The 27,682-nt window shown below is 36.7% G+C and overlaps 1 protein-coding gene across 2 annotated transcripts in view; it reads left to right on the forward strand.

Moving 5' to 3' along the window:
- The window catches only part of LOC101899996 (muscle calcium channel subunit alpha-1), a 1,479,766-nt gene that overhangs the window by 52,064 nt on the left and 1,400,020 nt on the right, over positions 1-27,682 (forward strand). For both annotated transcript variants that reach the window (XM_059124867.1, XM_059124866.1), the window contains exon 2: positions 18,332-18,567. In XM_059124867.1, coding sequence (XP_058980850.1) covers positions 18,386-18,567 — 182 coding nt within the window. In that variant the 5' untranslated portion in view covers positions 18,332-18,385. The remainder of the gene's footprint in view (positions 1-18,331; positions 18,568-27,682) is intronic.

The following is a 27,682-nucleotide window of genomic DNA, read 5'->3' on the forward strand; positions in this document are numbered from 1 at the left end:
ATATACGATATCGTGGACCTATATAGACAATTCTTTTTGAGGGGGTAAAATGCCCACAAGGGACTCCTTTTGTGGAATTTCAGACAATTCCATTGAAAATTTTGGCTAAAATCATCAAAATACCGAATACCGAGGGGTACCGTTATATGGGGGCTATACGATATTGTGGACCTATATAGATAATTCTCTGCTGAGGTATAAAGTACCCACAAGGAACTCCTTGTGTGGATTTTCAGATAATTGCGTTGAAAAATGTGGCTAACATCATCAAAATACCGAATATCGGGGGTACCGTTATATGGGGGTTATACGATATCGTGGATCGATATAGCCCATCTTCGAACTTGACCTGCCTGCAGACAAAAGAGAGATCTGTGCAAAATTTTAGCTTCATATCTTAATTCGTTTAGACTGTAGCGTGATTACAACAGACGGACAGACGGACGGACAGGGCTAAATCGTCTTAGAATTTTACGCTGATCAAGAATATATATACTTTGTTGGGTCTAAAATGATTATTTCGATGAGTTACAAACGGAATGACGAACTTAATATACCCTCCATACTTTTTTTGGGAGGGTATAAAAATATGGTATTTTAAAATGCTCATAACTCCTTAAATATTGACATTTCGGGGTTTTTAGCATCGTTTTGATTGCAGATATTTAAAGAGGAAAAATGTGGTATTTTAAAATGCTCATAACTCCTTAAATATTGATATTTCGGTTTTATTAGCATCGTTTTGAATGCAGATATTTAAAGAGGAAAAATAGGGTATTTTAAAATGCTCATAACTCCTTAAATATTGACATTTCGGGGTTTTTAGCATCGTTTTGATTGCAGATATTTAAAGAGGAAAAATAGGGTATTTTATAATGCTCATAACTCCATAAATATTGAAATTTCTGGGTTTTTAGCATCGTTTTGATTGCAGTTTCTTTATAGCCTATTTTTAAATTTAACGCAGATATTTAAAGAAGAACAAGTAAAAAAAGTAGAACTTTGAATACCCTCCACCATTTGGAACGAATTAGAAAATATTCCAAAAAATAAAATCCATTGAAAATTCTGTTAAAATCTTTAAAATATCGGAAGGTGCCGATATATGGGACGAAGACGTGGACCTGCACAGACAATTTTCTGGCATGGGCTGAAGTATCCATTACGAACTTCACATGCGAAATTTCAAACAATCCCGGTAAATAATGTCGCTAAAATCATCAAAACACCGAATATCGGGGGTACTGCATATGGGGTCTATACGAAGACGTGGACCTACATGGCCCTTTTCCTGTTTTATGCTGCAGTATCTATTACGAACTTCAAATACCAAACTTGGAACGATTCCGGTAAATAATGTCGCTAAAATCATCAAAATACCGAATATCGGGGGTATGGTATATGGGGGCTATACGAAGACGTGGACCTACATGGCCCATTTTCTTTTTTATGCTGCAGTATCTATTACGAACTTCAAATACCAAATTTGGAACGATTCCGGTAAATAATGCCGCTAAAATCATCGAAATACCGAATATCGGAGGGTACCGTTATATAGGGGCTATACGAAGACGTGGACCTACACAGATTATTTTCTGCCTTAGGCTGTAGTATCCATTACGAACTTCAAATGCCAAATTTAAAACAATTCCGGTGAATAATGTCGCTATAATCATCAAAATACCGAATATCGGGAGGTACCGTTATATGGGGGCTATATGATAACTTAGACCTACATGGCCCATTTACGAACTTAACCTGCCTACTGGCAAAATATACATGTGTGCAAAATTTTAGCCTTCTATCTCAATTTATTCGAAAGATACCGTGATTACAACAGACAGACAGACGGACTTGGCTAAATCGTCTTAGAAATTTACGCTGATCAAGAATATATAATAGTATATAATAGTATTTCGAGGAGTTACAAACGGAATGACAAAATTAATATACCCTCCATAGTATGGTGGAGGGTATAAAAATAGACGGGCACGAGTTAAGTTCGTGAATGGACCATGATATCCCGCGTTTTTGTATAGTCCCTTTTTAACTCAACAAAAATAATTCCTACCAGTCTTATACAATGGTGCGAGTCGAGAATGGTACACGTGTGTGGTGATGGTAAAAGGAAATATCTGGAAATTGGGGTAGCATCAGGCCAGTATTACCGCCAACGATAGGTTATCACGCGGCAATTGTACAATTTGCCACAAAGCTACAGGTGAACGCAGAGGTTCTTGCGATTGTAGAGTATCGTATTGTCGATTATTTATTCCAAAAAGATAAATAATAAAGCAAGCAGAGCAAGCTCAGCAACAAATGTCCGATTTCCATCAGTAAATGTGGGTGTAATAGAGATGGGAGGAACGAAACCAGTAAGGAGATGTCCAGAAATAAAAGTTTAGCTTCAAGCATATCGTGTATAGGTCAGTCCATATTTTTAAGTCCATCAAAATAATCTCCTTATTCCATATTAGAAATAAGAGTTTCTAAGTTAAATATGTGTTGAAGAATGAACAAGTTCTATTCGACCTTACGCCAAACAACTACCGATGTTTTTAACAATTTGGGCGTGTTTTAAGGGGACAATCACTTAAGATACTCATAGCTCGGATGAAGGGTTGACAATTGCATGAGCAGTATACAATTTACTTTATGAATAATATTTTTGAGTTATTATTATGAACAATATTTATATTTGCACGTCGCAATAGCACATCACCCTGAATAGTGTTGGGAGACTTGCAATTCGAATTATTTCTGCAGAGGGTGGGTGTGTTTTAAAAAAAAAATTTCAAGCTTATTACCGACCGGAGGCAGATTTGAATATCATACAGCAACTACTTGAAGTCTGTATTAAAAAGATACTCAAAGGCAAGTTTATCTATCGGAAGGCAAATAGTACAATACTCTGGCTAGTAAAACCGAGGATGTGCCTATAACAATTTGTTTACATTGCGAGGCATATCTAGATGTATAGATATCGACGATAGTTCAGGTGGAAGACATTTGTGATCTGAGCTCGGCCAATCACGGGTCAAAACAGAAACTATATGCACTGAAGTAGAATTCCAAATTATTCAAATAATATTATTTGTCTTTGAAGCAAGTAAATTAGGCGAAATCGCAATTTTCGATGATGTAAATGACTAATGTAGTGTGCATAAAATCTAATATAAATAAAAAATATCGAAAAATATTTCAAAGTTAAAATATTTTGGTATGTACCAAACAAAGGGTCTGTTTAAAAAAATAATGAATTCATATCAAAAGTTAAAAAGATTTATTGGTGCCGTATGTGTTGAGTTATATAACAAAAATATGCATAAAATGTAAAAAGAGAATAGCATTATCTCATATGATAAAATGTTAAACAGTATTTAATAAACGCCAGAAGTAGGGTAAAATTGTCTCAAATGCATACAACCCAAATAGAATTGAATTATGCTCACAAAAATATATAAAAAAATATTTTATAGAATTATTCATTAAATTCGAACTTTGATCAATTCGGTCCCACGGTGCAGTGGTGAATTATGAATGCCCTACAAAAGGGAATAAAACATATATCACAACTTTCAAATCTATGGAAAATATAGGAGGATTGTTGGGTGATGCTTCTGAGTGGTGGAGTGACGTGAAATCCAAAGCTAAGAAATTTGATGATGTGGTGAATATGCTGCGTGATTCCTTTTGTCCAGCAAAGCCGGCATGGCGCATATATGCGGAGATTTGTGAAGAAGAACAGCGGAAGAATGAAGCCACAGATGTGTTTATTCGGAAGAACAGGGCGTAATTCGCTAAACTTCCAAAAGTTCCGTCGGAAAATGACTAAATCGACATCCTGTTTGGAATGCTTCATGTCCAGATTTGTGAACGAGTTATTCGTCATAAGGTGGCAAATTTCGACGAATTGCTCAAGGATGCACGAGAAGGTGAAGATTCCCTAAATGAGGGTGGCAAGATTGTGAACACCGATTGTGGTACAGTTCGATACACTTATTGTTTAAAAAAGGGTCATACGAAGGACAACTGTTTAAAGAAAGAGAAAATCGAATCCGAGGCCAGGCAGCAAGTCAATTATATCGCCCAAACCAATACGGAAAACCCGAAATTGGTATGTTAGGGTTGTAATGCACCAGGATTTGTTCGTGCAAATTGTCCCAATTTCAGTGCAAACAAAAATAAAGCACATGTTGGCTTTAATAGCATGGCAGTTCCATTAGTGGGAAGAGAAATTCCAACGGCAAATATTCAAATATTTGGTATCCCAGGACAAAAATATATGTGGACACGCGAGCTCGTATCAGTATAGCTAGTTCCAATCTTAAGAAAGTAATGGATTTTCATATGTGTATTTACAGCAAAATTAGAATGGAAATATCCTTGGCAGATGAAAGTAGATCGGTGCAAGACTGTTTGTCAACTATTTGCAACCCCACACGCAGATCCTTAAACATACAGTTCATCATTTTGCCAAACGCCCCAAAAATACGTACTCTGTTCGGAGCAGATTTTCTGCAACAGGCAGCTTTTGTTTTGAATATGGGTTAAGGATACTGGTGTTTTGAAGACAATCCGAAAAGCCATTTTAAATTTCCGGAGTGCTTACCATTAGATTTAAACTTACTCCAGACCATAAAAGCGGTCAATCGGAACATAAAACCCATTCAGAATGTTACACCTGCACCGGCTTCAGAAGCTTTGAAAAGAAAACGTGAAGTCGACATACAAGAAAGAGCAAAATAACACCGTTAAGTCTACATGTCTGAATTTGAGAGTTTTGATCCGGAGGTGACAGGAAATGATTACACCCCACACTCAATTCAAGCCATTTTTAAAGATTGTTTGCCTTTGCATGAACAGCATACACCAGAACGTAACAATAAATTCAATTTTGTCACTGTTTAATCACAAAATAATGAGTATTTGGACTCCATTCTTACTCCCTTATTTATGGTGGACTACAAAATGTTGAAGCCTTCTGACGGCCACTGTCTGGACTTTGATAAAAAATCACAGTTGGATCAGTTTTTGGAAACCCATTGGGCGATTTTTGGTGAACCCACACCATTTATGGGGCATACTATCAACACTGGCGATAAATCTCCAATATTTTCAACTGCATATCGTCTATCCTTCGTGAAGACTACGAAATTGGGAATCACCTTATGTTATAGTTCCGAAACGAGATGGAGGTATTCGCGTCTGTGGTGATTATGGAAAGTTGAATAGGTTTACAGAACCTGATCGCTATCCACTGCCTAGAATGGATAATATATTGCATTCGGCTAAAAGTACGAAATTTATGACCACACAAAATCTTCAAAGTGGTTATTACCTAGTCGCTGTAGCTGTGAAAGACCATGATAAAACATGTTTTATAACTCCATTCGGTTTATACCGCTTTACTAGAATGCCATTCGGACTCAGAAACGCCCCTGCTACACTTCAACGTCTCACAGATCATTTTAAAGCCGGTTTGAATGGAAAGTTCATTTTTGCCTATTTGGGCGACCTAATTATATGTTCAGGAAGCTTTGAAGACCACTTGAGAGATTTCAACTCAGTGTTTACTCGTCTGGGTCGTTACAAGCTACGTGTTAAGAACTCAAAATGTCGATTTTATGCAGTGAAGTTAAATATCTGGGAGTTCCATGGCATAGCCGTCGATTCAGAAAAAGCAAAGTCAATATCGGGCAAAAGAGAACCTCGAAATGTGAAAGAATTAATTATTATTCAAACTTTTTCGTGGTATCGAAAATTTATTGACAAATACGCACAAATAGCAAAACTTCTTACAGATCTGCTACTTGGATTTGGGGGGAGCAACAAAAAGTAGCATTCAATGAATTGAAACAAAAGCTTATATCACCCTCAATAGTAAAACAAGCTCAATATGACTTGCCATTTCTAATAAAAAAGATTGCTTTTTAATGCTGAAAAAAATTACTCTACAACTGAAAGAGAAGCCCTTACAATTGTCTGGGCCTGTTCCAAATTCAGAGGATATATAGAAGGAGCAGAAATAATCCTCATGATGGATCATCAACCTTTGAAATGGTTATTGAGCATGAAATGTCCCGTGGGTCGCTTAGCCAGGTGGACGTTGCAGATACAACATTATAACATGCAAGTTGATTTCCCTACAAGAACACCGGCAGTGGTACGTGAAGAGCAAAAGAAGGATGAATCTTTGAAACGTATCATAAATTCCGTAGAATCCGAGAATGAAGATTTGAGTAAATGGGCTAGTCGTGGATACAAGATGACTTAAAAATGACAATGCAGTCCAGTTTATTTCTGCCATAATGCAACAAGTTGCCTTCTGTTTCAATATACAGCAACTATTTTCGCCTGTCTACCACCCCAAGCAAACCCAGTTGAACGTAAGAATCGCGACATGAAAGCGGAACTGGGTATTCTTGTCCAAGGTCATCATAACACCTGGTCTACCCACATAAGTGCCATCAGGTTTGCCACGAATACGGTCAAATGTCAATCAACAGGGTTTTCGGACGCAATTCTGACTTTTGGAAGAGAATTTAGATCATTAGACGACGTTCAGAATGATTTGAAATCTGTAAACTTTCTTCCACAAAAAACGGCAACGGAACATATAATTAGGTCGCCCAAATAGGCAAAAATGAACTTTCCATTCAAACCGGCTTTAAAATGATCTGTGAGACGTTGAAGTGTAGCAGGGGCGTTTCTGAGTCCGAATGGCATTCTAGTAAAGCGGTATAAACCGAATGGAGTTATAAAACATGTTTTATCATGGTCTTTCTCAGCTACAGCGACTTGGTAATAACCACTTTGAAGATTTAGTGTGGTCATAAATTTCGTACTTTCGTAAACCTATTCAACTTTCCATAATCAACACAGACGCGAATACCTCCATCTCGTTTCGGAACTATAACATAAGGTGATTCCCAATTCCTTAGTCTTCACGAAGGATAGACGATATGCAGTTGAAAATATTGGAGATTTATCGCCAGTGTTGATAGTATGCCCCATAAATGGTGTGGGTTCACCAAAAATCTCCCAATGGGTTTCCAAAAGCTGATCCAACTGTGATTTTTTATCAAAGTCCAGACAGTGGCCGTCAGAAGGCTTCAACATTTTGTAGTCCACCATAAATAAAGGAGTAAGAATGGAGTCCAAATGCTCATTATTTTGTGATTAAACAGTGACAAAATTGAATTTATTGTTATGTTCTGGTGTATGCTGTTCATGCAAAGGCAAACAATCTTTAAAAATGGCTTGAATTGAGTGTGGGGTGTAATCATTTCCTGTCACCTCCGGACCAAAACTCTCAAATTCGGACATGTAGACTTCACGGTGTTATTTTGCTCTTTCTTGTATGTCGACTTCACGTTTTCTTTTCAAAGCTTCTGAAGCCGGTGCAGGTGTAACATTCTGAATGGGTTTTATGTTCCGATTGACCGCTTTTATGGTCTGGAGTAAGTTTAAATCTAATGGTAAGCACTCCGGAAATTCAAAATGGCTTTTCGGATTGTCTTCAAAACACCAGTATCCTTAACCCATATTCAAAACAAAAGCTGTCTGTTGCAGAAAATCTGCTCCGAACAGAGTACGTATTTTTGGGGCGTTTGGCAAAATGATGAACTGTATGTTTAAGGATCTGCGTGTGGGGTTGCAAATAGTTGACAAACAGTCTTGCACCGATCTACTTTCATCTGCCAAGGATATTTCCATTCTAATTTTGCTGTAAATACACAGTAGTAAGTAAATACACAATACACAAATACACAGGAGTAAGTTTAAATCTAATGGTAAGCACTCCGGAAATTCAAAATGGCTTTTCGGATTGTCTTCAAAACACCAGTATCCTTAACCCATATTCAAAACAAAAGCTGTCTGTTGCAGAAAATCTGCTCCGAACAGAGTACGTATTTTTGGGGCGTTTGGCAAAATGATGAACTGTATGTTTAAGGATCTGCGTGTGGGGTTGCAAATAGTTGACAAACAGTCTTGCACCGATCTACTTTCATCTGCCAAGGATATTTCCATTCTAATTTTGCTGTAAATACACATATGAAAATCCATTACTTTCTTAAGATTGGAACTAGCTATACTGATACGAGCTCGCGTGTCCACATATATTTTTGTCCTGGGATACCAAATATTTGAATATTTGCAGTTGGAATTTCTCTTCCCACTAATGGAACTGCCATGCTATTAAAGCCAACATGTGCTTTATTTTTGTTTGCACTGAAATTGGGACAATTTGCACGAACAAATCCTGGTGCATTGCAACCCTAACATACCAATTTCGGGTTTTCCGTATTGGTTTGGGCGATATAATTGACTTGCTGCCTGGCCTCGGATTCGATTTTCTCTTTCTTAAAACAGTTGTCCTTCGTATGACCCTTTTTTAAACAATAAGTGTATCGAACTGTACCACAATCGGTGTTCACAATCTTGCCACCCTCATTTAGGGAATCTTCACCTTCTCGTGCATCCGTGAGCAATTCGTCGAAATTTGCCACCTTATGACGAATAACTCGTTCACAAATCTGGACATGAAGCATTCCAAACAGGATGTCGATTTAGTCATTTTCCGACGGAACTTTTGGGAAGTTTAGCGAATTACTCCCTCTTCTTCCGAATAAGCACATCTGTGGCTTCATTCTTCCGCTGTTTTTCTTCACAAATCTCCGCATATAAGCGCCATGAAGACTTTGCTGGACAAAAGGAATCACGCAGCATATTAGCTTATGGCGTAAGTGGCGCCCAACGGGAAAAAAACAATTTGAAGTGAACTGTAACGAAAAGGTGACAACATTAATTGAAAACAGGGAACGATTATCCTTGAGCAGCGTTGGGAATATACCGCAGGTCTGACCGACAAAATTACGAACTCTATCTGTCACCAAGGAACGTTTTTCCTTGGGCGGCGTTCAAAATACACTAGAAATCTGAAAATCACTGGAAGTACCACTAATTGCACCACCTGGAAATTCGTTATAAGTTAACTTATTCATTAAAAAAATGTTAATGTGAATGAAGTGCTAGTGGAAGGAAATAAAAAGTAAAACAACAGAAAATAGTGATTGGAAATAGGTGACTGAGTTACAAACATTGTTTGAATGGTTAAATTTAGAAAATATAGAACAAAAAATGAATGAGTTAATAAAAGCGGAGGTGAGCAATGTGTTCAAAGAATATAATTTGACAGAAAAATTAACGCGATTCAGGGCCAATTTGACTTGGCGAACCCGAAAGTACAAAAATTTGCGAAGTTTACGATCAACCCACATGTGCCGTGTGAAATCAATCTAGATGGGATAAAATCTCTTAGGCAATTTTCCGGACAACAAGACACCTAAGTGCCTTGGCGTGAGGCTGCACACAACGCTTATGAATTATTTAAGAGGTATGATGGCAGTGAAGACCACTATCAAGCCTTGACCATACTAAGAAATAAGGTGCGGGGTGCAGCCGATGCGGTACTCTCATCTTTTAACACAGTGCTAAATTTTAATGCAATCATTGCACGACTGGACTTTACCTATGCGGACAAACGCCCCATTTATTTAATAGTACAGGAATCGTCCACTTAGACAGTGTTCAATGTCATGTTTAGAGTTCTACGACGAAGTAGAAAAGAAACTAACGTTATTAGCAAACAAGACAATTATGTCATGCGAAAACAGTGTAGCAGACACTCTAAACGAAAAGTATAGTGCTGATGCACTTAGGGTATTCATATCTGATTTAAGGAAACCTCTGTGGGATATCCTTTTTGTTTCAAGACCATCCGACCTTCCATCTGCTCTGGCTTTGGTACAAGAAGTAGACGCAAATAACGAGCGCTACGCTTTTGCGAAAAATTTCGCAAATAAATCTTATGAAAATTCTATCAATAAAAAGGCAAACTCTGTCCAATCTTTCTCTAATCACGAACACAATGTAGGATACAAGAATCCACATTACTCGGTAAGTAGACAGAAACAGGTTGGCCACTCCCAGCAGTTCGCGGGACGAAGACGAGTGGAGCCTATGGAGGTGGACCCCTTCCCCTCCCAATGTAAGCATCCTACGTTTCATACTTATAGGCCGCAAGGACATAACGACCTGCCAATTCTGGGCGATACACAGGACCAAAAATACAACGTGGAAATCATCTTAACGATTATCATAATCTACCTGATTTACCTGCTGGCCTAACATACGAAGAAGATGCGGAACAGGTCGAGGGTGACAACGAAAATGATGAGCTTAATTTATTGGGGACAAAGCCCCTACTGCATTGGATTTCAAAATCTATTGGGGGAAGAGAAGCTAAGCTCCTTGTCGATACAGGAGCTTCAACGAGCTATATCAAACCACTACTTGAAAAAAAGGAATTAAATTAGTTCAGCATTCTATTTCAGTAAAATCAATCCACGGGGTTACCCATATCAATCAGAAATGTGCAGTTAAAATTTTTGGTATAGTTGCTGATTTTTTCCTTTTACCTGAACTGACGTCATTTGACGGCGTCATTGGCCTTGACATATTGAATAAGGTACACGCCTCTATTGATTTAAAATTAAACACAACTGCTCATGACAACGGAAAGGAAACTATTTAATTCATAACTAGACAGGACTTAAATCATCTGCAACTTCAGGTCAAGTCGGTACCAAACCATTTGAAAGAAGCATTCTTCAAGGTAATTTAAAATGTTAATGGAGTGCTTGCAGATCCCAAGAAACACTTCCATACAATACAAACGTCGTTGCGACTCGAGATTGTACCCGTATCCGTTAGACTTATCGGATTTTGTAAACAAAGAAATCCAGGACTTATTGGCGAATGGTATCATTCGAAAGTCTTGGTCTCCATACAATAACCCACTATGAGTAGTAAACAAAAAGGGTCTTGACGAAACTAGAAAAGAGAAAAAATGTTTGGTGCTAGATTTCCGAAAACTTAGTGAGAAAACTATCAGCGATAAATATCCGAATCCAGAAATTACAGAAACCTTGTTCAATCTTGTTGGAAGTAAATTTTTTACCGCAATTGACTTGTGTTTCACCAGATAGAACCGTTAGAACCAGATAGGAAAAAACTGCGTTTTCCATAAAAAAGCGGAAAATATGAGTTTTGTAGACTGCCCTTCGGTCGATAGATGGCGTGTTAAGAGAACACTTCGGGACGAGGTGTTTCGTCTACGTGGACAATGTAATCATATTCTCGAAAAACGAGCAACAACACTTACAAGATGTGGAATTAGTACAGAGAAGCCTATTCGAAGTCAATATGAGGGTTTCGGCTGAAAAATCAAAATTCTTCCAAACTGAGGTTAAATATTTATGATTTCTAGTTTCCCACGGCGGAATTAGAACAAGTCCAGAAAAAGTAAATACAATTCAAAATTTTCCCGAGCCTACCACTCAAAGGGGATTAAGATCATTCTTAGGATTGGCGGGATATTACCGCTGTTTTATAAAAAACTTTGCCAAGATTGCAAAGCCACGCTCAAACATACAGAGGAGAATATGGCCGAGTTTCTGCATCGCAGTCGAAAAAAATCAAAATTGATTTGACCAGTGAACAGAAAGAGGCATTCAACACAATAAAAGAAATCCTAACGTCCGAAGATGTAACATTAACATATCCAGATTTTCGGAAAACATTTGATTTAACGACGAATGCATCGTCATATGCTATAGGAGCTATCCTTCCGCAAGGAGGCAGACCTATCACTATGATCTCCCGCACTTTATCCGAAAGCGAAGAGCATTACGCTACTAATGAGCGGGAGTTGTTGGCCATCGTCTGGGCACTAAAAACACTTAGAAATTATCTCTACGGAGTATCATCAACCACTAACCACTCTGGCACGATTCCAGTATAAATTGGTTGAACTCTTTCCCAGTGTTAAGTTCAGACACACAGAGAAGTCAGTTATGATATACCAGACCCGAATGAACAACAGGAAACTATAACAGCTGAACATAATCGAGCATACCGAGCAGCTCAGGAAAATGTAAAGCATGTTCTGAAAGACTATTTTTCTCAAAAAATGGAAAAGAAAGAAAAGCAGTTTCCCAGGCAAAGTATGATCGTCATCCAAAAAGGCAAAGTATTGCACAGACACCCATACAAACATTTTGGGGGATGTCCTTCACATTGACATATTTTCCACTGGGTCAAAGTACTTTCTGACTTGCATCGACATATTTTCAAAATTTGCTATAGTACAGTCACTAAAATCCAGGAATATAGTGGATGTTAAGCCACTGTTACTACAGTTGGTCAACATGTTCCTAGGTACAAAAACGATTTAGTGTGACAACGAAAAATCACTTAACTCGCACACCATTAAGGCTATGTTAAAAAATCACTTTGACGTGGATATCGTGAATGCCCCACTCCTACACATCACATCAAATGGGCAGGTGGAGCGCTTCCACAACACACTGATGGAAATAGCGCGATGCCTTAAAATTGACAAAAATCTGGACGATATCGAAGATATAGTACTTTTAGCCACTATTGAGTATAATAAATCAATAAATACGGTGACTGAAATGGAATCCATAACCATATCCCATTCAACAAAGGATGATGCACAAATAGTGTCACTGTTAAAATCCACCCAGGATATAGAGTTAGCAACTCACAATAAGAACCGATCTTCCGTAAAATCCCTTTCACTATAATGTAAAGAAAGAAGAAATATTATATTGGTAGTGAGTTAAAGGAAATATTTTAGGATTGTCTTAAGATTGATCATAGCCATATTAGTGTCGGCATCAAATGGACTACTCTAATGCGAGATAAATTCCGGTAACCGGCGGAGATCTTCTAAATTGGGAAAACTTTAGACACATAAAACATGTTACTAACCTAAACCTCTACGAATTAGTAAGATACGGTACAGCTAATACTACAAACTACTTTCCCCAAACTCATATGAGAAAATTGCTGGATGCGGACGTAAACCAAATAAGTAGTCTGATACAGACGGTAAATATTCACCACATACAAGCGAGAAGCCTGAATGCATTAGGCATAGTCCTGAAGTACAACACTGGGACCCCTGATCATGATGACTTCGACAAACTGACCAACACAGTTGACCAACTAATCAACTCACAGGAGATACAGTTTACTATCAACACTGAAGTGCAGAAAGAAATTAATAGCCTCACCACTACAGTAAACAAAATTTTAAAGGCAGAAAAACAAAGGGAAGTTGGCCCGGAAACTGGAAATCTTTATGATGTCCTCCTAGACAGAAACAGGGCGATAATAGCAGAATTAAATAACTTAGTAACCTCTATCACATTCGCAAAAATTGGAGTTTTGAATTCTATCCTTTTAGATAGCAATGAAATCAATTTCACTAAAAAAAAGCAGAACTTCGTAGCTAAAATTAAGATTTACAATACAATAATATAATATATTTCCTGATAAGATATTCTATCCCTAAGTTTAAATGTAAGAAAATTATTATATTACCAAGAGCAAAAGGTCAGCTCATGCTCCACTTGCCAGAATCCACACTCGCTACATGTCACAATTACACCTTAGCAGTAAGAAACTGCAGCGATACTATGCCAACATTTTGACTGTCATCATCACTCACATCATGCGCTCTGGAACTAATGACACGTAACACCGCTAACTGCAGCACAACATTCAACAACCTCCCACCAATTACAGCGATGGTTTGATGGTCAACAATGGCCAACTGGCGGTTGTAGAACAACTGTTACAGTCAACGGTACTTAGCTAGTTATCTTCAATGATTTTGTTAGAATCAATAGTACGATGCACTAAAACGAGAATTCAACGACACCCCTACAACCAGATATTCCATGGGCTTCTATGATTAACCTAACGCAACATACCGATATACTAAGCACGTTCTATCTCTATCATGTCAATAAGCGAAACCTCTAACATATCCATCACCTGCAACATGTGGTCTATCAAGGTCATATCGCAAGTTTATCGACTATTGGAATTCTATTACTTATAGGACTGATTGCTTACTCACTCCGCGCATTCAAGATATACTGCACCAATAAATTGTTTAAGCTTTTGAATGATGCCATTTTATTTTATTTTTTTTTTTTTGAAAATAGTGCACCCTACGGTGCACTACCGAAATATTTTACGTTTGAAATATTTTTGGTTTATTTTCGATTTTCTATTGCACCCTACATTAGTCAGTTACACACTTGTCGTCTTTTACTCATTGAAAATCTGCAGAAAATTACGTTTTCACCTAATTTACTTGCTTCAAAGACAAATAATATTCGTTGATTAATTTGAAATTCTACTTCAGTACATATAGTTTCTGTTTTCATTAATTGGAACTTTAACACACTCCATCACAAACTTCACCCAATTTTTAATTTAGTTGTTTTCGCCATTTAGCTTCGCAAAATATCGGTTACGCCTTTGACGCAATTTATTCAAGCTTCTGACAAAACTCTCCACAGATTCCCCCTCTTGCTCGTTGCTGCGGGATCTTATAAGCAATTGAGGCAAATAAGATAAACAGTCTTCGACAAAACGAACATCTCTTGCAATAACTATGTTTCGGGTCATTGGATTCCACTATCTGTATCCATTACACGTATAATTCATCATTATCATTTCTTGTGATTTTGAAAACTGTTCTTTTTTCTTTTCTGTTTAGCAACCCAGATAAATATCTTGCTTCCAATAACTCTTAGTTTTGGAATGGAAGGCTTAAACTTGTACTAAATTCGGCAGGCGTCTTTTTGTCAGAAAGAGATTTGCAGGGGCTTTTATTTATAACATATGTTGTTGTTAAGGCTTCACCCCATACTTCTTTCGGAAAACCGGATTCTAAAGAATAGACTTTTCTTTATCAACTATAGTGCGGTTGAATCTTTCAGAAAATCCGTTTTCCTGTGGGGTATAAAATCCGTGTGTTGAAGCTGAATTCCGTTCCTTTAAAAATATTACTTTACTTTTTTGAAAGATATTATGTACAGTGGACTACAGTTACTGCCGATACCGAGGGATTATGCATTACCATAGTCATTGCTTCAAATTCGACAAATTGTTCAAAAGCATCTGAATTTCTTTTGAGTATATAAATGGATGCGAAGTGGCTATAATCATCTATAAAGCTTACAAAATACCCGTGACCATCCCACGATCGCGGATCAAATGGTCCACATATGTCAGTGTAGATTCTTTCGACTTTGCACGAGTATTTTTAAAAGGACGACGACATTGCTTACCCTGAACACATACATTGCATATGCGTACAGACTTAACATTTTCCAAACCATCAACCATTTTATGAACCATTTCTTCTAGACAATTGTCACTAGGATGACCCATTCTTTGGTGCCATAATTTTCCCAAATCAGTTGTACTTAAACTTACATTTAACCTATATTCAATTCTTATGCATACTTCCTTTATTGGGAGCTGTCATAATGACCTTTCCATCCCTTTGGAAAAGAGCTACATTTTTTAGAAAATTCAACCCGTATTCCATTTTCTGTTAGATTTGGTACATGCAGCAAGTTATCCCGAAGTCCTTTAACATTTAGGACATATTTCACTGTAATTGGTGTATCTTTCCAATATCCTTTTATTGTACCTTTCTTGTAAGCTAGTAGTGTCTTTCGCAACATTTTTAGTAACGGGTTTATTAAATTTTTGGAGATTATTGAAACACCAATCATGTTTATACATGTGATCCGTCGCCCCAGAATTTATTTTGAATATTAAATTTTCAGACTTATCTTTAATTATCTTACCATCAGGGACCGCTGACATGAAACAAATTGACTTCGAAGCTGACTTTTGTTCGGCTGATGGAATTTTCTCTATGGCATCCAGCAAATCCAACGAATCCAAATACATCTGCACTCGAAAAATGCAGTTCTCAAAATTAGTTCCACGGAATCTTTCAATTGACTCTTGCTTGATATCGACCATAACCTCTTATTATATTCTTGCAGAGATAAAACGCGTTGGTTATTTATTTTTTATAAAGTTTTATTAATAAGAGAACAAACTTGAAAAATGGTATAAACGCGAAGGAGATTCCAATTTAAGGAAAAGGAAAAATGTTTTCAAAAAAATAATTATTAGGGTAAAGGAAACATTAGAAGAATTGTGGCAAAAACCATTAAAATGCCGAATATCGGGAGGTACCGTTGTATGGGGGCTATGCCAAATCATGGACCCATACATGCAATGTTTCGCTAGTGGAGCTGGAACCCATCATAACCAACAAATACCAAGTTTTAGACAAATCAGTGAAAAAATGTGGCAAAAATCATCAAATTACCGAATACCTTTATATGGGGGCTATACCAAAACGTGGATCTACACATGCAATATCTTGCCACACGCACAGGGACCCGTTATGACCTACAACTACCAATTTTCAGAGAAATTCTTGAAAATGTGTTAAAAATCATCAAAATACCGAATATTGTGAGGTACCGTTATATGGGTACCAAAACGTGGACCGATATATCTCATTTTCAATACCAACCATCCTAGAAACAATACAAATTGCTCTGCTAAATTTTGTCGCTCTACGTCAAATAATGTGGGCTGTATCGTGATTTCAACAGACAGACGGACGGACGGACGACTCGACTTAGAACTTTTTGCTGATTATGAATATATATATTTTATGGGGTCTATGACGAACATTTATGGATGTTACAAACGGAATGACAAAGTTTATATACCCTCCTTTCCAAGGTGGAGGGAATAATAATATTATGTTCTATAATAGAGGATACTCACAGCGGCAAAGCATACTGACAACAAGTCATGGTAAACCCAACTATATATACTCAAAATGATAGAACGACTAAAACTGTTTTTGGCATCCAAACAAGCCGGAAACAATAACCATACTAAATAAATTGTTTCTATTATCGAAGAACTTGCGAGAAGGAAATACAATATATTAAATAGTACTCCCAAAGAGCATACATCATATGACTTTTGAAATGTTTGGACATTATTACAATAAAGAAAAACAAGTAAAAGAACATTAAGTTCGGCCGGGCCAAACTTTTAATACCCTCCACCTTAGGGTAAAGAAAACATTAGAAGAAATGTGGCAAAAACCATCAAAATACCGAATATCGGGAGGTACCATTATAGGGGGGCTATACCAAAGCCTGGACCTGTAAATACAATGTTTCTCCACACGAACTAGGACCCATTTTGACCTAAAAAATTCAAATTTTCGGACAATTTTCAAATCCGTGAAAAATGTGGCAAAAACAATCAAAATACCAAATATCGGGTGGTACCGTTATATTGGCGTGGACGTGGACCTATACAATGTTCCGCCACACGAACTAGGACCCAAATGCGTGAAAAATCTGAGAAAAATCATAAAAATACCGAATATTGGGGGGTACCGTTATATGGGGACTGTTTATGAATATATACTTTATGTAGTCTACTACGAATATTTAGGGATGTTACAAACGGGATGACAAAGTGAATATACCCTCCTTTCCAAGGTGGGGGGTATAAAAATGAAATATTCAGGGTGTCACAACAAAAATATATATACCCTCCATATCACTGAAGAATGTATAAAAAAATTAGTTTTTTCTTGACTGTAAACCCTTTCTAAAGCATGACTCAGCACATTAAAAAAGCACGTGATTAAACGCCAGTTTTTTAGGGAGCAAAAAATACAACTCAAAGAATTTTTGTATATTTTTTTTTTGTATATTAATTGAAATGTCAAAAACATAAAAATAAGATTTTAAATACAAAAAACATACATACGTAAACATTCATATTTGTCGTGCAAAGAAATTGCACACCATATTGTTTTTACAGAATATAGAATGGATGACGATGTTGGCACCGCCGAAGCAGACAATGTCTCAAACAAAAGGCAACTACTCCGAAGAAAACGCAGCGTAGAGGTGAAAAACAATACATTGATCAATAGGAAGAGCTCTATTTTGCTTAATTCTTAAAAATCTATTGCGAATCTTTTGCATAAAAACTGTCGAGTCAATGTATCATTTAACCAAACTTGAATCTAACAGTAAATAATACACCTTAATAAAAATTGCATATTGATAAAAAACAATATTCAATTTAAATGTCTGGGAATTAATGAACAATTTGGGAATTAATGAACATTTCTTGAGTATTTCTCGTTAAACACGAGGCGCCTTTACACAATTCAAAAGCAAATCGGAGAACTCCAAGTTGAGAAACACAACAATACAAATTAAAAAAGTATTTTTGAAATTAAATTTTTGAAATTTAAAATTTAAATATAAAAAAACAACCATTTTATTTTTATTTATCACATACGCAGCGATGTTATCACACAAAGTAATCATTCACCGAATTTGTTTTATAAGTAAATAGAATGGATGACGCTGTGTGCCCTACTGAAACAGACAATGTCCAAAATAAACAAAAAGCAACTACTCCGAAAAGAACGCAGCGTAGAGGTGGAAAACAGCAACTTGATCGTCCAGAAAGAGCTCTATTCTGTTTAACTCTTAAAAATCCATTGCGAATATTTTGCATAAAAATTGTAGACTCAAAGTATCCTTTAACCAAAACTGAATCTAATAGTAAATAATACTCCTTAATGCGGACTAACAATAAATCTTCAAAATGCCGTAAAGTCGATGGTACCGGTTTCCTACTATAGTGGTTGTTACCTATTGCGAGTATAGAATTAAAAAAACAGCTACAAAATGTCGCACAAATCGAAAAAATACAAAAGATTTGGAGGCGCCACCTTTTTAGTGATATAAGGAATAATGAGCCTACACCAGCAGTATTTTGAACAATTATATTAGAAAATGTAATTTAAATCGTCAAAATACGGAATATTGCCAATTATGTGGTATATATAAGAAAATCTGAACCTATATGGACAATATCTTGCCCGTTACAAACCTTAAGTACCTTATATTAAAGAATTCCGTTTGAAAATGTGCTTTAAATCCTCCAAATATCGAATATCCGGGGGTAGTGTTATAGAGGGATATAGAAAAGCTAGAACTATATAGACAATGTTTTGCCGTAGGAAGGAGAACCCCTTTCAAACTTTAAGAACCGGACTTTAAAAATACAATTCGGTTAAACTCACGCGTAAAAACTATTAATACCATCCATCATGACGTACAAATACCTTCAAAAGTAGAGTAGGTATTGAATGGTGGAGAGCTAAAAAGTTTGTTTCTAATAATACAATTTTTTGGGACTCTTCGACGTATTGCAATGTTGCCAACAAATGCAAGAGCAGCATCATACCATGTCACATCCAGAAGTAGGGGACTCCCATTCAAATACCGCGGGTCGGAGACCTAAACTAAATTTACATATCCCAAATATGTTCCAAAATCCGGTTCCGCATCTTACCATGCATAAACTTTTAACAATGAACCACCAGATGTCGGTAATGGCAATTCCATACATGTCCAAAATCATTTTTTCCAATTGGATGAAAGAACTGTTCTACACACCCCATTGTTGGATCTGGAACATCAAGGAATGTTGTTAAATATACGAGCCTTCATTGATCTGCAGAGCCTTTTAATTCACTTCGCGTTATTAATCGATTAAAAATTCACACAAGGAAATCATCCACGGTGATTTCTGGGCTTGGCGGCACAGTTCTTTAAAATGAAATCAGGGTTACAAAATCAGTTCTCCGTGAATTTTATGGCACAATGTAACAAAATTGGGTGCATCATGAGTTGAAAGTCCACATAGAGCTCCATTGGTTCCATGAACGAATAATTTAAAAAGTTCTGGGAATTGGAGAAAGTGTCCAACGGAAAGCCACTGCAGATATTTGGTGTAAGAAACACTATAAATTAACAGTATGTCGACGTTCAGACGGTAAAATTGTCTTTCAAAGAAAATCAAATGCCCGGAAATTACATGGGGCATCAGGACTAGCCGCTATGGGTTGATTTTTAAATACCGACAGATCCGCGTATTTGTTTCTGGACCATACGAAACCAGCCTCTACTGCGATGAGATTGTACAAACACATGTTCAATGGTGTCGTTCAGAAAATGTACCATCAAATACTTGTTCACAAAGTTAACTTACAAATTCCAACGAATTATTTCGAAGTTCTTCAATTAAAGAAGAATACAAAGTACCTCATTCAACAGCTTCTAACATCCCTATTGTCACAACCGAGATATATTTATAAACTGATTCCACAATTACACTGTCTAAACCGCCTTTTCATTGGAAAACCGTCGTTTCCAATAATGTTTCAAATGACCTTTGGTGGCACCGTATCAAATGATCTTTGGTGGCACCCAAAATTACAAAATGGCTATGCCGACATGCCGTCGGTTAAAACAAATGGTAAATACAAGTACCTATTCCAAAAAGATGAATAATAAAGCAAACAGAGCAAGCTCAGCAACAAATGTCCGATTTCCATCAGTAAATGTGGGTGTACTAGAGATGGGAGAAAAGAAACCAGTAAAGGTATCTAGAAATAAAAGTTGTAGCGTTTCAAGTGTTTTTTTGTATAGATCAGAACATATTATCATGTCCATCAAATAATCTCCTTATTCCATATTAGAATTAAGAGTTTTTAAGTTAAATATATGTTGGGGAATGAACAAATTCTCTTCGACCTTATGCAAAACTACTACCAATGTTTTAAACAATTTGGGTGTGTTTTAGGGAGACAATCATTTAAGATACTGATAGCTTGGATGAAAGGTTGACAATTGCATGAGTAGTATACAATTTACTTTATGAATAATATTTGCATTTGCAGGTCGCAATAGCACATTGTCCTGAATAGTGTTGGGAGACTGGCAAACCGAATTATTTCTGACAGAGGGTGGGTGCGTTTTAAATGTTAACCTTCGTTAAAATTGGAGATATTGTAAAAGAATTCAGAGAATTTTCTTGCGAAGAAATACACGACAATGAAGATTTCAAATTTATTACCGAACAGAGGCAGATTTGAATATCATACTGCAACTACTTGACGTCTGTATTACCTGTGCTGAGTGTACTAGAGATGGGAGAAACGAAAACAGTAAGAACGTGTCCAGAAATAAAAGTTGTAGCGTTTCAAGTATTTGCTGGTATAGATCAGAACGTATTATCAAGTCCATCAACGAACGAACGAAAGCATAACAAGTGGAGAAAGATGTAAATGTTTATAAGTGCGGTTGTAAGATTTAAAAGACTTTCTAAAAGAAATTTAGTTTTATTTAATTCTTTGGTTCCTCTTCTATTGAGCTTACGATCTCGTCACTTGGGTACAAAATGTTTTTTGTCATAGAAGTTATTTTTAAAATAAATTCTGGGGAGAATATCCCAGAAAAAAAAAAAAAACAAGGGAACTGATGAGGATTGGTGGCTCTTCCCGAAACCTAGGTATTCCCTGCCTTACCCCCTGGTAAACATTACCATCGTTCTCCACTAATAAACAAACGTTGTTTTTATAAAAAACAACAAAAAAGGGATAAGGCCTGACCATTTTGCAACAACAAAAATATATTTTATAAAATTTTTCCTTAAATTAGAACATATATCCACTCTGTCCCACTGTGCAGTGGTGAATTACGTATGCCGTACAAAAGGGAATAAAATACAAATAGTGGAACTAATTTATTAACAATTGTTAATATCTTTCTTTATTATGTGTTTTCTTCGCATTAGTTCTCAATTGTAATGAAAATATTTGCCTATTTCTTATAATTCACTACATCATAACGTCCTCATGAATGCATACAATTTATTTATATAATAATCCACCACACATTTACTGCCTTGTTGAGAGATCATTTGTGCTCCTCGGGTTTGCGTTGATCTCAGTAATAACAACAATCATTATTTCACGCTCTTTTTTCCAAGCTCCGCTTTAACTGCCTACACCACACATCAATAATATATTTAACGGTTGGTATCGTGGTAGTTACCCTCTCCCCTCCATTACCTGTTCCCAACCACTGCTTGTGTTTTATTCCATTTTGTACGGCATTCGTAATTCACCACTGTACAGTGGGGCCGGGTGGATAAAAGTTCGAATTTAAGGAATAATTTTATAAAGCATTTTTTTATAGTTTGGTGAGCATATTATAATTCTCTTAGGGTTGTTCGCATTTTGAGACAATTTTACCCAACTTACGGCGTCTTTTAAATGACGTTTAACATTTTACCATATGAGATATTATTATTTTCTTTTTACATTTTGTGCATAATTTAGTTTAATAATTCAAGATATACGGCAGCAAGAATTTTTTTTTACTTTTGAAGTGAAGTGTTTGTTTTAAATAGACCCAACGTTCGGTACATACCGAAATATTTCAACTTGGAAATATTTTTCGATATTTTTTATTTATATTCGATTTTATACTGCACCCTATATTAGTCACCTAATTTACTAGCTTCAAAAACAAATAATATTCTTTGAATAATTTGGAATTCTACTTCTCTGCATACAGTTTCTGTTTTGATCCGTGATGGACCGAGCTAAGGTCATAAATGTGTTCCACCTGCAATGTCTTCGATATCTATACATCTAGATATGCCTCGCAATGCAAACAAATTGTTATCGGCACATCCTCGGTTTTACTAGCCAGAGCATTGTACTATTTGTTTTCGGATAGATAAACTTGCCTCTGAAAATCTTTTTTTTTTTTTGCGATCACAGGTAATACAGACGTCAAGTAGTTGCAGTATGATATTCAAATCTGTCTCCGGTCGGTAAAAAGTTTGAAATCTTCATTGTCGTGTATTTCTTCGCAAGAAAATTCTCTGAATTCCTTGACAATCCCTCCAATTTTAACGAAGGTTAACATAGTTTCAAACCCTTTTAAGACGCACCCACCCAGGAATAATTCGATTTGCCAGTCTCCCAACACAATTCAGGACAATGTGCTATTGCGATCTGCAAATGCAAATATTATTCATAAAGTAAATTGTATACTGCTCATGCAATTGTCAACACTTCATCCAAGCTATCAATATCTTAAGTGATTGTCTCCCTAAAACACACCAAATTGTTTAAAACATGGGTAGTAGCTTTGCGTAAGGTAGAAGAGAACTTGTTCATTCCTCAACATATATTTAACTCAAAAGCTCTTAATTCTAATATGGAATAAGGAGATTATTTTGATGGACTTGATAATACGTTCTGATCTATACCAGCTAATATTTGAAACTGAAACGCTACAACTTTTATTTCTGGATACCTCCTTACTGGTTTCGTTTCTCCCATCTCTAGCACACCCACATTTACTGATGGAAATCGGACATTTGTTGCTGAGCTTGCTCTGTTTGCTTTATATACATCAAGGTGAGGTTGCCCGAGGTGATCGGCCTAAGTCGAGACCCATTGTCTACAACTTGTGGAAGGCAATCATCTTTTGCCTTGATAGTTCATCGACCAACACATGTTTTTAAAAAAAAAAAAAAAAAATGAAAAATAACGAATGCTCAAAAATCTTTAGATTAAATTATTACTGTTGTAACATACCTACATGTTTCAAGCGCGGCGGTAATGTTTAATTTACAATTAAATTATTAACCTAAAATGCAACTCGTCACTATTTCTAATTATTAGTTTTTCGACTAATACAAGAACGTAATAAAACCACAAATTTTTAATATAAAAATATTAATTTCCTTGTGTTTTATTTCTTCCCTTTTTTATACCCTCCACCATACTATGGAGGGTATATTCATTTTGTCATTTCGTTTGTAACTCCTCAAAATACTCATCTCAGACCCAACAATATATATATATATATATATATATATATATATGTATATATATATATCTATATATATATATATATATATATATATATATATATATATATATATATATATATATATATATATATATATATATATATATATATATATATATATATATAGATAGATATATATATATACATATATATATATATATATATATATATATATATATATTGTTGGGTCTGAGATGAGTATTTTGAGGAGTTACAAACGAAATGACAAAATGAATATACCCTCCATAGTATGGTGGAGGGTATAAAAATCACGCTATCTTTCGAACGAATTGAGAGAGGGAGGGCTAAATTTTGCACACGTGTTTATTTTTCCAGTAGGCAGATTAAGTTCGCAAATGGTCCATGCAGGTCCACGTTTTCTTATAGCCCCCATATAACGGTACCACCCTATATTCGGTATTTTGATAATTTTAGCGTCATTATTCAAGGGAATTGTTTCCAATTACGTATTTAGAGTTCGTAATGGGAACTACAGTCTGCGACAGAAAATTGTCTATGCAGGCCCAGGTCTTCGTATATGCCCCATATACCAGTGCCTCCCTATGTTCGGTATTTTGAAGAGTTTATGTACAATTACTACCGAAATTGTTTAAGATGTCGTATTTGAAGTTCGTAATAAATGCAACAGCCTATGACAGCAATTTGTCAATGCTGGTCCAGGTCTTCGCACAGCTCCGATATAACGGTACCTCCCTATATACGATATTTTAATGATTTCAGCTACATTATTCACCCTTTATTTCAAGTTTCGAATTTGAATATGGTAATGACTTATGACAAACAATGCCTTTGTAGGTCCACGTCGTATAGACACCCATATAACCGCTATATTCGGTATTTTTAAAATTTTAACAGAATTTTTTAAGGATTTTATTTCCAAATTCCTTTCAAATGGTGGAGGGTATTCAAAGTTCGGAACTTACTATTTTTTAACTTGTTATTTTATTTGCACTGCTGCGCAACAGGCACGAATTATGGCCTTCAAACGGCCAATAAAACCGTCACACGCTGTCCGAATGTTGCCCTGCGGTATCTTGGTCCATTTCCGGCGAAGCGCTTGCTTGAGGGATCGACACTTTTTTAGTGCCAACCTTGCTTTCCAAAATACTCCAAACACAATATTCCAACGGATTGGTATGCAGAGATTTTGGTGGCCATTGTGATAATATTTTCGCGATAATATTTGGCATTTATTCTGATTAATACAAGCGGAGAGCGACCATCGGCTGTTATGGCGGCCCACACCATCACCATGGCCGGTGCTTGGGTTCTGGTGGCCAACTGAAGGTGTACATTTTCCGCTGACCTATTTGGCAAGTAAACACGATAATTTTGTTTGTTTACAAACTGCTGGGCAACGAATGTTTTCTTATCGGAGAAAATCAAATTCGGCAGTTGACAACTTACGGCCAAACCAAGCAACTCTTTAGCTTTTTGAGTCTATTTCTGTTGCGGTGTAAGTCCTTACACTATTTGGAATTTAAATGGCTTACCCCGAGCTCAGCTTTCAGTGTTTGCCGAATGGAATATTGCAATATGTTCAGCTCACGATTAGATTAAAAATTGTTTGATTGGTTTTATTATGTTCTTATATTAGTCGCAAAACTAATATAATTTTACATTTTTGTACAATTGGTGTTGCACCGTTGTTGTTAGGACGAAGATCCGTAAAACAAGTGAAGTAAAAGCAACGAGAAAGTCAAGATGTGTCACGAGCCGAGCAAATTGACGGATAATACTCATTAGAATTTGCCATCGCTTAGTTTTAACGAAAGTTCAAAGTTGAATAAAATGGTATGATTAGGTAGGTATATAATTTAAGTGTGGGTTTATAATTTAACTGTAAATTAAACGTTACCGCCGCCCTTAAAACATCTAGGCATGTTAAAACAGTAATACTTAAATCTAAAGATTAAAAATGCAAATAAATGAAAGGTGTAACTGTCAATTCTTTTGAGCATTCTTTATTTTTCATTTTTTTAAAAAACATGTGTTGGTCGATGAACCATCAGGGCAATAGAAAATTGCCTTCCACAAGTTGTAGACAATGGGTCTCGATTTAGGCCGATCATCTCGGGCAACCTCACAGTGGGCAAGGACCGGATACCACCCAACCAAAGATAGTAAGTTGAACCCTGGAATCGAATGTGTTTGTGATTTCATCACCTTCGGATACACATCTGGACCAAGAATTAGTGCGATGTGAGCGGACTTATGAAGTCCGAGATCTGCTAGTAGCATCCCCGCATATTGGTCTTTAATGTGGTCTGAAGCCGATTGCGCAGAACCGACCACATGCCTCATGGGTGTGCTCCGTGTTGATACATGAAGCTGCTGTGTCTGGTCGTGACATGACTGTAAAGTCAGTTGGCGGAACAAATCCTGAGCAACGGTTAAGGAGCTGAGCTGGAGTTAATTAGTCAGCGTGGAGCAAATACGGCTATGTCTAGCACAAGTATCCAATAGCGGTCGAAATACCACTTTTCTGCCCGGAAGAACAATTGGTACCACCATTGTTGGACCCAAACTTACAATGGGCTGTATGGATTGTATTACCGGACTGACAGTGCTCGAAGGAGCGAACGATTTCGGACAGAGGTTGACAGACGGACGTTTTGCAGAGATCTTTCTTTTAGCGGACGAATTCGATTTAGACGAAGGCGAGACATGAAATGATCGAGACGTGTAGCCTCTATTACCCGAAGGGAGTACTTTTCCATGTAGTATTTTGTTGGAGCGAAGAAGTGTGTGGTGGTTTCTGTCACACTTCTTGCATCGTCGTGCACTGAAACAGTCTCTAAGAATGTGGGACCGAGTCAAACAACTCGAACAGAAATTATTCTGGACCACAAATCGATTTTTTTTTCTCGCAAGGAAGCTTGTGAAAATCAGGACAATATTTTAAGAAATGCCTCTGTATACACATAAGGCATTTCGGACCCTGAGGACGATTAGATCCTGCCACTGGTTGATTACCATAAGGAATAGTGGCCATATTGTTTGGAGATTTTTCATCAAAGGCGTGTGCAAATAGTAGAAATACCAAGACGACGTTGTAAAGATTCAGTAATGAAGGAAGATTCAGAAGCTGGATCAATTCAGGCACGAGCAGGGCATGTTATGCCTTGATGAATTAAGCGAACCGTTGCTGTACCTAAAATAACATTTTGTGCGAAATATGATACACTTGCCTATTGGCAGAATGCGATATACATGACGAAGTCGAGGGAAGATTTGAATTCGTATTGATTGATTGGGAAGAAGGTTGGTTTGAAATCGACATCGAAGAAGTCGTTGATGGAACGGGAACTGCAGGATTGGAAATCGAACGATGTAAAAGGGTGTGTTGCCGCATGTTGTATTTACCATAGTTATGTTTATTTACCCATTTTTTGACCTCATGACCAATCGTAAGATAATTAATACAACAATTGAACCGTTTGAGTACTGAAAGGCGACCTTCCACTGATAATTTATTGAATTCTGGACACAAAAGCAAAGGACGAATCAATTTCGGTCAAAGAACGCACACACTAACTGATTGCACCTTCTTTCCAGATTTTCTAGGGGAATCTATGCCACGAATATCTCGGAGGCACGTGAGAGTTTGAATCCGTTCCGTAAGGAAATTATCCAAATCCTTCCAAGATGACAATGCCGATTTGTTTTTGACCGTCTGTTCCCACAATGATACGGTGTTTTTAGGTAATCTTTGTATGCATAAAAAGACTAATATGGGATCCCAATCGTTCGTAGAAACGTCGTAGATCGCCATAGCCGATATGCATCCATTGATTGCCCGCTGAAAATTGTTTAAACCCGTAGATGACTCATTGTCGAGAATTGGAAGATCAAAAAGTGATTTTAGTTGATTGTTAACTAATATG

This window comes from Musca domestica, unplaced genomic scaffold (assembly GCF_030504385.1).
Source record: "Musca domestica strain aabys unplaced genomic scaffold, Musca_domestica.polishedcontigs.V.1.1 30, whole genome shotgun sequence".
NCBI lineage: Eukaryota > Metazoa > Arthropoda > Insecta > Diptera > Muscidae > Musca > Musca domestica.